Genomic DNA, 15,303 nt, shown 5'->3' on the forward strand with positions numbered 1-15,303 from the left:
AGTCCTGGACACCTCACCAAGAAAGAGATACAGATGGCAAATAAACATATGAAGACATGTTCCACATCATATGTCATCAGGGAAATGCAAATTAAAACCACAGTGGGATACAAATACACACCTATCAGAATGGCCAAAATCTAGAACACCAATAACATCAAATGCTCTCACAGATGTGACGCAACAGGAACTTTCGTTTATTGCTGGTGGGAATGCAAAATGGTTCCGCAAACTTACAAAACTAAACATACCCTTACCTTATGATCCAGCAATTGTGCTCCATAATAATTACCCAATGAGTTGAACTCTTAAATGTTCACACACAAAACCTGCAGGCAGATGTTAACAGCAGCTTTATTCATAATTGCCAAAATTTGGAGGCAACCAGGATTTCCTTTAGTAGGTGAACGGATAAACAAATTGTGATACATCCAGACAATGGAATATTCAATACAAAAAGAAATGAGCTTTCAAGCCATGAGAAGACATGGAATAACCTTAAGTGCATACTATTAAGTGAAAGAACCCAATATGAAAAGGCTGTATGCATAATTCCAATTATCTGACATTGTGGAAAAGGCAAAACAATGGAGACAGTAAGAATATCAGTGGTTGTGGCTGGGTGTGGTGGCTCATGCCTGTAATCCCAGCACTTTGGGAAGCCTAGGAGGGTGGATCATGATGTCAGGAGTTCAAGACCAACCTGACCAACATGGTGAAACCCCATCTCCACTAAAAATACAAAAATTAGCTCGGTGTGGTGGCATGCACCCGTAATCTCAGCTACTCAGGAGGCTGGGAATCAGAGGTTGCAGTGAGCTGAGATCACACCACTGCACTCCAGCCTGGTCCACAGAGCTAGACTCCATCTCGAAAAAAAAAAAAAAATCCAAGATGGCTGAGTAGGAGCATCTCTGGATTGCAGCTCCCAGCGAGAGAGCGGAGGATGAGCGGTCACTGCATTTCCAGATGGATTTTTATTGCCCACAGACCAGGAGATTCCCAGGCAGAGGATCGCCACAGGTCTCCAGCGCGGCCGTTTCGGCCAGCGAGGTGGGTCTCTGCACAAAACTCACCTGGGTCTGGGCGCCATTTCAGCTGGCGACTGGAGCGCCTGGGAGACACAGTCGCCTGTTCAATTGATAGAAAGGGGACTGAAACAGGGAGCCAGGCCAGGAGATTCCTGGGCGGAACAGCGCCACAAGTCTCTAGTGTGGCTATTCGCAGCGGGTCTCTGCACAAAAACTCACACAAATCCGGGCACCTTTTCAACAGGCAACTGGAACACCTGGGAGACAGAGTCGCCAGTTCATCTGAAAAAAAAAAAAGCAGTCTGAGGCAGGGAGCCAAGTAATCAGGCTCGGCCAGTCCCACTCCCACAAAGACCAGCAATCTGAAACACTCTGGATTGAGAGTTTCACAGCAAGCACAGCTGAACCCAGGACGGTCCAGTTCTGTGGTGTAGGGGGCATCTGCCATTACCAAGGCAGTCCATCACTACTGAGGTAGTCCGCCATTGCTGAGATGGTCTGCCACTGCCGAGGCAGTCCGCCATTACAGAGGCAGCCCACCATTGCCAAGGCAGTCCGCTATTACAGAGACAGTCCACCATTACAGAGGCAGGCCACCATTGCCAAGGGAGTTCTAAACTATACCCCTATAAACAGGACTGCAGGGAAGATAACACAGCAGCTAGGCAGAGCCCACAGCAGCTCAGCAATGCCTCTGCTGGCAGACCATGACTAGGCTGCCCTGAGTAGGGCAGCCCTGAAAAAAGGCAGCAGCATGACAGAAACTTATAAATAAAGCCCTACCTTCCCAGGACAGAGCACCTGGGAAAAAAGAGGTGGTTGTGAGTACTGCTGCAGAAGACTTAAATGTACCCACCCAGCAGCTCTGAACAGAACAACGGTGCTCACAGCTCAGCACTTGAGCTCCTATAAAGGACAGACTGTCTTCTCAAGCAGCTCCCTGACCCCCATATATCCAAAGAGTCACCTCATAAAGGAGAGCTCAGACTGACATCTGGCAGGTATCCTTCTGGGACAAAGATAGCAGAAGAAGAAACTGGCAACAACCCTTACTGTTCTGCAGCTGCTGCAGGTGATCCCCAGGCAAGCAGGGTCTGGAGTGGACCTCCAGCAGTCCTACAGCAGAGGGGTCCAACTGTTAGAAGGAAAACAAAGAAACAGAAAGGAATAATTTCATCACCAACAAACAGGACATCCACTCAGAGATCCCATCTGAAAGTCACCAACTACAAAGACCACAGGTGGATAAATCCACAAAGATGGGAAGAAACCAGTGCAAAAAGGATGAAAACACCCAAAACAAGAATGCCTCTCTTCCTCCAAGGGATCACAACTCCTCACCAGCAAGCGAACAAGACTGGATGGAGAATGAGTCTGATGAATTGACAGAAGCAGGCTTCAGAAGGTGGGTAATAAGAGACTTCTCTGAGCTAAAAGAACATATTCTAACCCAATGCAAAGAAACTAAGAACCTTGAAAAAAGGTTTGACGAAATGCTAACGAGAATAAACAGCTTGGAGAGGAATATAGATGAACTGTGGAGATGAAAAACAACACAAAAACTTCATGAAGCATACAAAAGTTTCAATAGCCAAATTGACCAAGCAGAAGAAAGGATATCAGACGTTGAAGAGCAACTCAATGAAATAAAACAAGAAGGCAAGATTAGAGGAAAAAAAGAGTAAAAAGAAATGAACAAAGCCTCCAAGAAATATTATGTGAAAAGACGTAATCTACATTTGATAGGTGTACCTGAATGTGACGGAGAGACTGAATCCAAGCTGGAAAACACTCTTCAAGATGTTATCCAGGAAAACTTCCCCAACCTAGGAAGGCAGGCCAATATTCAAGTCCAGGAAATACAGAGAACACCACAAAGATATTCCTCAAGAAGACCAACCCCAAGGCACATAATCATCAGATACACCAGGGTTGAAATTAAGGAGAAAATGCTAAGGGCAGCCAGAGAGAAAGGTCGGGTTATCCACAAAGGGAAGCCCATCAGACTCACAGCGGATCTCTCAGCAGAAACCCTACAAGCCAGAAGAGACTGGGGACCAATATTCAACATCCTTAAAAAACAGAACTTTCAACCTAGAATTTCATACCCAGCCAAACTAAGTTTCATAAGCAAAGGAGAAATAAAATCCTTTACAAACAAGCAATTACTCAGAGATTTCATAACCACCAGGCCTGCTTTATAAGAGCTCCTGAAAGAAGCACTAAACATAGAAAGGAACAACCAGTACCAGCCACTCCAAAAACATACCAAATGGTAAAGAGCATTAACACAATGAAGAAACTGCATCAACTAACGGACAAAACAACCAGCTAGCATCAAATGGCAGAATCAAATGCACACATAACAATATTAACCTTAAATGTAAGTGGGCTAAATGCTCCAATCAAAAGACACAGACTGACAAATTGGATAAAAAGTCAAAACCCATCGGTGTGTTGTATCTAGGAAACCCATCTCACATGCAAGGATACACAGAGGCTCAAAATAAAGGAATGGAGGAAGATTTACCAAGCAAATGGAGAGGAAAAAAAAAAAAAGCAGGAATTGCAATTCTCATCTCTGATAAAATAGACTTTAAACCAACAAAGATCAAAAGAGACAAAGAAGGGCGTTACATAATGGTAAAAGGATCAATGCAACGAGAAGAGCTAATGATCCTAAATATATATGCACCCAATACAGGAGCACCCAGATACATAAAGCAAGTTCTTAATGACTTACAAAGAGACTTAGATTCCCACACAATAATAGTGGGAGACTTTAACACCCCATTGTCAATATTAGACAGATCAATGAGACAGAAAATTAACAAGGATATCCAGGACTTGAACTCAGACCCGGACCAAGCAAACCTAATAGACATTTACAGAACTCTTCACCCCAAATCCACAGAATATACATTCTTCTCAGGACCACATCACACCTACTCTAAAATTGACCACGTAATTGGACGTAAATCACTCCTCAGCAAATGCAAAAGAACAGAAATCCTAACAGTTCTCTCAGACCACAGTGCAATCAAGTTAGAACTCAGAATTCAGAAACTAACTCAGAACCGCACAGCTTCATGGAAACCGAACTGGCTCTTGAATGTTGACTAGATAAACAATGAAATGAAAGCAGAAATAAAGATGTTCTTCGAAACCAACAAGAATGAAGACACAACATACCAGAATCTCTGGGACACATTTAAAGCAGTTCCTAGAGGAAAACATATAGCAATAAAGGCCCACATGAGAAGTAAGGAAAGATCTAAAATCGATTTTTGCATAGATGCAAAAATCTTCAATAAAATACCAGCAAACCGATTGCAACAGCACATCAAAAAGCTTATCTATCACAAACAAGTAAGCTTCATCCTGGGGATGCAAGGCTGTTTCAACATACACAAATCTATAAACATAATTCACCAGATAAACAGAACCAAAGACAAAACCCACATGATTATCTCAATAGATGCAGAGAAGGCCTTTGACAAAATTCAACAGCCCTTTATGCTTAAAACTCTCAATAAACTAGGTATCGACAGAACGTATCTCAAAATAATAAAAGCTATTTACGACAAACCCACAGCCAATATCATACTGAATGGGCAAAAACTGGAAGCATTCCCTTTGAAATCTGGCACTAGACAAGGATGCCCTCTCTCACCACTCCTATTCAATACAGTATTGGAAGTTCTTGCCAGAGCAATCAGGCAAGAAAAATAAAGGGTATTCAATTAGGAAAGGAGGAAGTCAAATTGTCTCTATTTGTAGATGATATGACTGTATATTTAGAAGACCCCATCATCTCAGCCCAAAATCTCCTTAAACTGATAAGCAACTTCAGTAAAGTCTCAGGATACAAAATCAATGTGCAAAAATCACAAGCATTCCTATACACCAATAACAGACTTAAAGAGAGCCAAATCAAGAACGAACTGCCATTCACAACTGCTACAAAGAGAATAAAATACCTAGGAATACAACTAACAAGGAACATAAAGGACCTCTTCAAGGAGAACTACAAACCACTGCTCAAAGAAATAAGAGAGGGCACAAACGGAGAAACATTCCATGCTCATGGTTAGGAAGAATCAATATTTTGAAAATGGCCATACTGCCCAAAGTAATTTATAGATTCAACACTATCCCCATCAACCTACCAATGACCTTCTTCACAGAACTGGAAAAAAACACATTAAACTTCATATGGAACCAAAAGAGAGCCTGCATAGCCAAGTCAATTCTAAGCAAAAAGAACAAAACTGGAGGCATCACACTACCTGACTTCAAACTATACTACAAGGCTACAGTAATCAAAACAGCATGGTACTGGTACCAAAACAAAGACATAGACCAATGGAACAGAACAGAGACCTCAGAGGCAACGCCACACATCTACAACCATCTTCTCTTTGACAAACCTGACAAAAACAAACAATGGGGAAAGGATTCCCTGTTTAATAAATAGTGTTGGAAAAACTGGCTAGCCATGTGCAGAAAGCAGAAACTAAACCCCTTCCTGACACCTTACACTAAAATTAACTCCAGATGGATTAAAGACTTAAACAGAAGACCTAACACCATAAAAATCCTAGAAGAAAACCTAGGCAAAACCATTCAGGACATAGGCATAGACGAGGACTTCATGACTAAAACACCAAAAGCATTGGCAACAAAAGCCAAAATAGACAAATGGGATCTAATTAAACTCCACAGCTTCTGCACAGCAAAAGAAACAGTCAATAGAGTGAATTGTCAACCAACAGAATGGGAAAAAATTTTTGCAGTCTACCCATCTGACAAAGTGTTAATATCCAGAATCTATAAAGAACTAAAACAGATTTACAAGAAAAAAACAAACAAGCCCATTCAAAAGTGGGTGAGGTTTATAAACAGACACTTTACAAAAGAAGACATATATGAGGCCAACAAACATTATGAAAAAATGCTCATCATCACTGGTCATTAGAGAAATGCAAATCAAAACTATATTGAGATATCATCTCACGCCAGTTAGAATGGCGATCATTAAAAAAATCTGGAGACAACAGATGCTGGAGAGGATGTGGAGAAATAGGAACACTCTTACACAGCTGGTGGGAGTGTAAATTAGTTCAACCATTGTGGAAGACAGTATGGCGATTCCTCAAGAACCTAGAAATAGAAATTCCATTTGACCCAGCAATCCCATTACTGGGTATATATCCAAAGGATTATAAATCGTTCTATTATAAGGACACATACACATGAATGTTCATTGCAGCACTGTTTACAATAGCAAAGCCTTAGAACCAACCCAAATTCCCATAGATGATAGACTGGACAGGGAAAATGTGACATATATACACCATGGAATACTATGCAGCCATAAAAAACGATGAGTTTGTGTCCTTCGTAGAGACATGGATGAACCTGGAAACCATCATTCTCAGCAAACTGACACAAGAACAGAAAATCAAACACCGCATGTTCTCACTCATAGCGAGTGTTGAACAATGAGAACACATGGACACAGGGAGGGGAACATCACACACTGGGGTCTGTTGGGGGGAACTAGGGTAGGGACGGCAGGGGGTGGGGAGTTGGGGAGGGATAACATGGGGAGAAATGCCAGATATAGGTGATGGGGAGGAAGGCAGCAAACCACATTGCCATGTATGTACCTATGCAACAATCTTGCATGTTCTTCACATGTACCCCAAAACCTAACACAATATATATATATGAAAAAGTTAATTAATTAAAAAAAAGAACCAGCCAATCACAGAATGAAAATCAGTAGGTCAATATCTGTATCTGTCAGGTGAAAGCTGTAACATTTTTAATTGTTTACCTTGTATTGTTCCTTTAACGCCCCCCTTCCTCTACTCTTCCTCCCCACGCATACATCATGACCCTTTTAATTGCAGTGGCTCACTATTCCAAGTGTGGTTCTTGAACAAGCAGTATCTGAAAGTTTTATTCGGAAGTTGCTTCAAAGTTTAGAATATTTGATCCCTACCCGGACATACTAAATCAGAATCTGCATTTCAACAAGTTTCTTACATTAATTCATATGTACATTAAAGTTTGAAAAGTACTGGTCTAAAGGACAGGGTATAGTCTTCATTGTGGAAATCAATGAGCCCCTTTAATCTCTTGTGTGGATAATATGTTACAATTAAAGGAAACAGCATTGGACTTGTATTCATTTTAAAATGGCATTAGTTTAAAGCGTAAATATGCTAAAGAGATAAAAGATGGTACATGCTGAAAGAACTGTTACAAATTGTTCAGGGTTTTTGCCTTACATCACAGAAACACAGAAAACAAAATTATCTTTAAACAAGAATTCAAAAAAATTATAATCTTTCATTTGCTTATATAGCACATTCTACAAAATAATACTAAAAACAAAATATGCTGTGTTACAGGCAAGTTTGTCTGAGTTAGAAAGATCTAAATTATCCAGCTTATCTTGACACTTTTACACTATAGAATATTTTCTATCTAGGCTAAAATATGGTATCTATTACTTGGACAGATGTGACCTAAAATCATGTAAGCTGTTTACTCGTGAGGTTAAATAGCTATTCCTTATACTATAACATAAAGTAGTAAGTGTCTATTACAGCAACCACATGTATTCAAATACAATATGGGCCTTTCCAGAAGAAACATTTGTGAAATAAATCTTCCAATTTTCTTTGAGCTTCCTTATTAAATAAAAACTGTATTTGCTTTATTGTCTAAAATGTTAGCGGCTTTGCAGAGGTTTCATACAACTTAAGACAGGTTTCTTATTTTTACTGCAAATTTGAATAATATTGTAAGCATACACAATTTTAATATTTAAGAGGAATTGATTTAAATTCAGAACACAATAAAATATAATTATTGATGAAAAAAAAACAGTGGTTGCAAGGGGTTAGAGAAGGAGGAGGGATGACTGGGCAGAGCACGGCCGTTTAGGCAGTGAAACTGTTCTGTACGATACCAGAATGGTGAATGAACACTTGTCATTAAATACTTGTCAAAACCCACAGAATGTCAATGTATAACACCAAGAGTGAGCCCTAATGTAAGCTATGGACTTTGGGTGATAATGTGTGAATGCAGCTTCATCAGTTCTAACACAGTACCATAATGGTGTGGAATGTTCACAGCAGAGGAGGCCAGGCAGGCATGGGGGCAGGGAGTATATGAGAATTGGCTCGACTTTGTGTTCAATTTTGCTGTGACCCTACGACTGCTTTAAAAATTAAAGTTGGGGCCGGGTGTGGTGGCTCATGCCTGTAATCTCAGCACTTTGAGAGGCCAAGGCGGGCAGATCACCAGAGGTCAGGAGTTCCAGACCAGCCTGGCCAACATGGTGAAACCCCATCTCTATTAAAAATACAAAATTAGGCTGGACGCAGTGGCTCACGCCTGTCATCCCAGCACTTTGGGAGGCTGAGGTGGGTGGATCATGAGATGAGGAGTTCAAGACCAGCCTGGCCAAAGTGGTGAAACCCCATCTCTACTAAAAATCTAAAAATTAGCAGGGAGTGGTGGAGCACACCTGTAGTCCCAGCTACTCAGGAAGCTGAGGCAGGAGAATCACTTGAACCCAGGAGGAGGAGGTTGCAGTGAGCTGAGATTGCACCACTGCACTCCAGCCTGGGCAACAGAGCTAGACTCTGTCTTAAAAAAAAAAATACAAAATTAGCCAAGTGTAGTGGTGCGTGCATGTAATCCCAGCTACTCAGGCAGCTGAGGCAGGAAAATCACTTGAAACCAGGAGGCAGAGGTTGCAGTGAGCCGAGACCACATCATTGCACTCCAGCCTGGGCAAAAACAGCAAAACTCTTGTCTCAAAAAAAAAAAAAAAAAAGTCAGCGGTGCAGTGGTCTGCAGTCCCAGCACTTTGGGTGGGATTGCTTGAGCCCAAGAGTTCAAGACTGGCCAGGCAACAAGGTAAGACCTTATCTCTATAAAAAATACAAAAATTAGCCAGGCAGGGTGGCTCGCACTTGTCCCAGCTGTTCAGGAGGTGGAGACTGCAATGAGCTGTGATCATGCCACTGCATTCTACCCTGGGCTAGAGAGTGAGACCTTGTCTCTAAAGAAATAAAGAAACAATGCTTCTAATATTTACATTTTTAAAAAGATAAAAGTATACCTAAGAAGAAAAAATAAAATGGCTATTTAAGAAAAAGATATTGGCTAGTTCCTATGATACTGGGTTATCAGAATTTAACATCCACATTCATGTCACTAATGTCCCCACTGCTAAATTTGACTGACTTTAAAGAAATAAACAGTAAAAAAAAAAGAAATAGGTTCATATTGACCTTCCTAGTTCTGGCCTTGATCTCTGTCTAAAAGAATACTGACCAGTATTTGCACATTATGAGACTATTGCTCCAAAAATAATTTTGATATAATATAACTCAGAAGAATGGAGGACATTCTTTAAACAAAGGAATTTGTTACAACTATCCAGTTTTGTAAGCAAACCTTTCTATTTAGTATTGTTCTGTGTTGTCATATCTACATATTGGGTAGGAAAAACAGCCAAACCAGAACTGAGCAGTTCTGTTTAACTATAAGCTACTTTGCATATTGTTATTAAATGATCATCTATAAATCCGGTTAACTCTAACTCAGCCCAAAACACACCATCCTGACGACAAAACTCAGGTAAGAGACTTTTCTCCAGAGTGGCCCTTGGGGAAGAATAAGAACATGATTTTTTTTTTTTTAATTTTATGTTAAATTCTGGGGTACATGTGCAGATCGTGCAGAATTGTTACATAGGTATACACATGCCATGGTGATTTGCTGCCTCCATCCCCCCACCACCTACATTAGGTATCTCTCCTAATCTTATCCCTCCCCTACCTCCCCACCCCCAACAGACCCCAGTGTGGGATGTTCCCCTCCCTGTGTCCATGTGTTCTCACTGTTCAACACCCACTTATGAGTGAGAACATGTAGTGTTTAGTTTTCTGAAGAACATGATTTTTAAGAAAATCCCTAGGCAGTTGATAAATACTGAATTTTGTCAACTATCTGATTATTCCATTATCTTAAACCCAATTATTGGCCATATGGTGGAAGATCCAGGTTTTGCTGGCAATTAAATCATCTAGAAGAACTGAAGGAGCTTTGATTTGGAAGTCGGGACACTGGCCCCTGCTCTGCTACTAGCTTTGTAACCTCAGCAACACAAACCACAACCTATGAGGAGTTTCTAAGCTTCCTCCCAGCTCTCACATTCCATAATTCAATTACATCTGCAGTTACAGTTGTTTATTTCTTACATGCTACATATCTTTCGTATCTCTGAAATTTGAAGCTTTTATGCTCAGCAGAGCATCCAGAATCTCTTAGGATTTGATCATTAAGACGTCATCATTTATTTCCCATAATTGCTCTAAGACAGAACCCGAGATTTTCCCAAGATAGGTGTGTTTGTTAGCTGTGCCTGTATCTGGAACCATGGAGCCCCAGCACTACCTATCTGTGTTGCTTTTTAAAAAAGACTTATACTCAATTCCTGCAAACACATCCAGACCCCTCTAGGCTTTCTATCTCGAGTCTCCTCGTTGTTGCATTTTATTTCATTTTCTTACTCTGTTGTCTTAAATTTTCTTCTTTGAATAAGATGATCATATTTAAACGCTACCACATTGATTGGTGAACTTATTGGAAAGGCTCGACAGAAAACACTTCTCATCAATGTGTCCCCAGAGACACCACGCTCTTTCCTCAAGAATTATGCAGAGTATTGTTAAAACCTAGCAAGTTTTAATTACCTGTGGCATAGACAAATTACTCAGATTTCATCTGGATTAAGATTTAAGATATTGTTTACATGATCTTTTAGGGTAAAAAAACCATCACTAAAATAGTGATTTTGTATAATTAGGTTTGATGATGACACCTGCTTTACTTTTTGGTAACCTGTTCATCCATCTTGGCTTGTTAACCACGGCAACAATAAGGCTCTGCTGGTGTCAGAATGCAGTGATACAGGCTCCACAGCCATTTGCCATCTTGCAGCTTCTGCCATGCCTGTTCTTTCTCTCTTACCCTCTAGAATTCCTGGCTTGGGAATTTCCTAATGTGTTTCTCTCAGCAACTTTTCCCTTTTGACAGAATCCTGGCTAATTTTTAATTTTCCAGAGATTTTTGTTTTGTTAGTTATTTTAGGTCATTTGGTCAGTAATTTGGAATCTTTCATTTCCTGCTCCTCTGTTTTGATTTAAATTGGACCTATCCCACTTATCTCATCCCCCCAGCCCCATCCCTTTTAAGAAGAGCTTTTCCTGGCATTGACTTCTTTTCCAGCCTCTTTCACCATGACTTACTATAACCCTGGAACCCCGGCCACTCCTCCTTCCCAGCACCCCTGCCCCTGCGGCCCTGGCTGTTTCCCTACTCCCCTGACCTTCCTACTTGAATTCTGGTCTTAGGGGCTGCTCCTCCCACTACACAAATCCTGCAGCCTGCCCAGGTTTTGCTGTACTTAGGTAGAGGAGTAAGTGCCAATATTATCTAATCTTGCCCTAAACATTAGGACTGTTTGGTGCACGCACACGTGTGTGTGTGTGTGTGTGTGTGTGTTTGTGTGTTTAGTATGACAATCACAGATAACCCCTCACTCCTAAAGATGTTGAAAAATTAACTTGCTGAGAAATTAATGCCATATTTCCGTTTTTGATGGAAGCCCACAATCAGACTTCAAGCTGCTTTTCCTTTTCTGTTTTAGGTAGGTTCTTCATCTCTCAACACAGGTGTTTAGGATAGATCAGTGTTGCAACTCTAAAGTGTTAAGGAAATCATAAACCAGGTTTTTTATAAGGTGCAGTTTAGAAAGGAATGCTACATAAGCATTCATTCATCTCTAAAGAAAGGAAAGAGGCAAATAAATGCTGGGTGCATTATATGCACAGTCACCCCTCTGACCCCTCTGAAATGGGGGGTTGGGTTCAGGACTCCCCTCAGATACCAAAATCCACAGAGGTCCAACTTGTAGAAAATAATGTAGCACTTCCATATAACCTACATTCACCCTCTCAAACACTTCTGATCATCTCTAGGTTACTTACACCTAATACAATGTACACTCTATACAAATAGTTGTTACGCTATATTCTTTACAGGAAAATGACAAGAAAAAACGTCTGTGCATATTCACTACCCATGCTGCCATCCCTTTTCTTCCCCCTGAATATTTTCCACCCACAGTTGGTTGAATCCACAGATGTGGAACTCGCCGACACGGAGGGTCAACTGTTGTTTTTTTCCCCACTTTATCCTCACAACCACCCTACAGAATAGTTAGTAGCTCAATTGGACATGGGGAAAAGCAAAAGCACAGAGAGGTTAAGACACCTGCCTAAGGACACATAGCTAGGACAGGGTAAGGCCATATTGAAACCTGAGGGTGTTATGACTGAGAGAAAAAGCTCTTTTTCTACACCACTACTCTGCCTCCCAGTTAACTGGCTACACTGCAGTGCCTCCATAAAATCTGTTGTTGCTATGTGATTACAGTCAAAGGCAAAAAGTAACTGTGGTTTAAAACAGGAGATGGATGTAGACCTATTCACAAAGAAGAAATGTGTTGGGGTGGGATCTCCTGGGTTACACGGCTTCATCCTTGAGTTCTACAAAAACACAGACGCACAAAACCAACAAAACTTAATTACAGGCTGGGTGAAGTGGCTCATGCCTGTAATCCCAGTGCTGTGGGAGGCTGACTTGGGAGGATCATTTGAAACTAGGAGGTTTAAGATCAGCCTGGGCAACAAAGCAAGACCCCATCTCTACAAAGAAAAAAAAAATGTCCAGCCATGGTGGTGCACACCTGCAGTCCTAGGTATTCAGGAGGCTGAGGCAGGAGGATCACTCGAGCCCAGGAGTTTGAGGCTGCAGTAAACCATGATCACATCACTGCACTCTAGCCTGGCTGACAGAACAAGATACTGTCTCTAAAAATAAAAATATAAAATAAGTAAAAGCTTTTAAAAACATAAACATAGATGCACTTTATTCAATATATTTACAGTTCTACATATGTAAAAATTTGTAAATTGACTTTGTTTTAAATGTCTAGGGGAAATTTCTCACCTAAGGAAGTCCCACAGTGAACGTTTAAGGGCAAATGATTCCTTTTTTATTTGTGTTTTCGGTTTTCCCTCTAGCACTTCGGGTATTACTTAAGAATGCTATGCCTGTGAGGTTTGCATGATCATTAGCTAGCTCTTAATTTCCCTAGCATATGTTTGAATATTGTGGTGTTTCAGTGTTTCCCTGCATCTTTTTATTTGCACCTGCCTTCACGATCACCATTATACCGGTGTTCCATCTGTACTATTATCTACTCACTCTTTTTCTTTAAATCAAATCACGTTTTCTTACTCAAGAAGATTTAGTTTTAAGAGGAACTTTGGCTGGGCTTGGTGGCTCACACCTGTAATCCCAGCACTTTGGGAGGCTGAGGCCGGCGGATCACAAGGTCAGGAGTTTGAGACCAGCCTGGCCAACATGGTGAAACCCTGTCTCTACTAAAAATACAAAAATTAGTTGGGTGTGGTGGCGGGTGCCTGTAATCCCAGCTACTCAGGAGGCTGAGGCAGGAGAATCGCTTGAACCAGGGAGGCAGAGGTTGCAGTGAGCTGAGAGCATGACTTGGCACTCCAGCCTGGCAACAGAGCAAGATTCTGTCTCAAAAAAAAAAAAAAAAAAAAAAAAAGTTTTATATCGCTATCATAAATGTGAAATTACTAGAACTCACAATAAACAGAAGTTAGTAAAGATACTGAATTCTAGCTGGATGCTATTGCTTGTTGAAGGCTTTGATTTTAGGAGGATTAGAAAGCATTCTGAGCCAGGCGCAGTGGCTCCCCACTTGGGGATGATCCCAGCACTTGGGGAGGCCGAGGGAGGTAGACTGCCTGAGCCCAGGAGTTTGAGACCAGCCTGGGCAACATGGCACGACTCTGTCCTTACAAAAAAAATATAAAACTTAGCCAGGTGTGGTGATGTCTGCCTGTGGTCCCAGCTACTCGGGAGGCTGAGGCAGGAGGATTGCTTGAACCTGGGAAGTTGAGGCTCCAGTGAGCCATGATCACACCACTGTACTCCAGTCTGGGCGACAGAGCCAGACCCTGTCTCAAAAATAAAAATAAAGCGAAGAAAGAGAAGAAAATAAAAAGGATTCTAGCAATGTGGTGTGGAAGACACATTCTCAGCAGACTAAGGTTGTATCTTTGTAACCACAAGGATTGAAAGAGAATTGAATAACTTTCTCACAAGGCGGTTCAATGGTATTTAGTGCTGTTTCTGTGTACCATCAAAAATCCTTACTACACACGGCATATTTTAACACCATCTTGTTGTCCACATGAGCTCAGAAATTAGTCATCAAAGCAGAAAAGTCTTTGAAACATTGATCTCCAAGAAAGTAGATCATATCTGCTCTTTCAATCTGACCAAACTGATACACTTGGTTATGTTTGCAGGTTAAAGAGGAAATGATGGACAACAGATGCAACTCTAGTCTGCCTGACAAACTTCCCATCTTCTCCAATTCTGCCTGCTTGCCAATGACCAGGTCCTTCTATTTGGAGCCCACGGTCACTTTCCACCTGCACCCGGAGGCCCCGGTGCCGTCCCCTTATTCTGAGGAGCTGCCACTGCTGCCTTTTCCCAGCGACTCCCTCATCATGGGAAATTATGGTGAACCCTGCCCCTTCTCTTTCCCGATGCCTTATCCAAATTACAGAAGGTGTGAGTACTCCTATGGACCGGCCTTCATCCGGAAAAGGAATGAGCGGGAAAGGCAGCGGGTGAAATGTGTCAATGAAGGCTACGCCCAGCTCCGCCATCATCTGCCAGAGGAGTATTTGGAGAAACGACTCAGCAAAGTGGAAACCCTCAGAGCTGCGATCAAGTACATTAACTACCTGCAGTCTCTTCTGTACCCTGATAAAGCCGAGACCAAGAATAACCCTGGAAAATGTTCCTCCATGATAGCAACCACCAGCCGCCATGCTGACTCTATGTTCAGAATTGAGTCAGTGTTTCCAAATAGAAATGAATAATATCACAAAATGGGGTCTCCTACAGCATCATTTGATAGTTTTTCCTGAATGTAATTTCTGTGTGGGCAGGAATAGCTCAAATGCTAACCTATGCTGGGTATTACTCAATTGTACTAAAGTGATCTCATGTAGATTAAGGAGCTGCTTTATGTCTTTCATGAACTCTAGGGGAGCAGGGGGCCCCAGAC

At 41.5% G+C, this 15,303-nt stretch overlaps 1 protein-coding gene across 1 annotated transcript; it reads left to right on the forward strand.

Annotated features, from left to right (window-relative positions):
• Nucleotides 1-9,670: 9,670 nt before the first annotated feature.
• Nucleotides 9,671-15,134, forward strand: ASCL3 (achaete-scute family bHLH transcription factor 3). Its single transcript, XM_012456390.2, has 2 exons — nucleotides 9,671-9,701; nucleotides 14,534-15,134. The coding sequence occupies exon 2, from the start codon at nucleotides 14,546-14,548 to the stop codon at nucleotides 15,113-15,115; it is 570 nt and encodes a 189-aa protein (XP_012311813.1). The 5' UTR covers nucleotides 9,671-9,701; nucleotides 14,534-14,545; the 3' UTR covers nucleotides 15,116-15,134.
• The last annotated feature ends 169 nt before the right edge of the window (nucleotides 15,135-15,303 follow it).

The sequence above is a fragment of the Aotus nancymaae genome, unplaced genomic scaffold, assembly GCF_030222135.1.
Source record: "Aotus nancymaae isolate 86718 unplaced genomic scaffold, 86718_ANA_hifiasm-v0.15.2.pri h1tg000059l, whole genome shotgun sequence".
Taxonomy (NCBI): Eukaryota; Metazoa; Chordata; class Mammalia; order Primates; family Aotidae; genus Aotus; species Aotus nancymaae.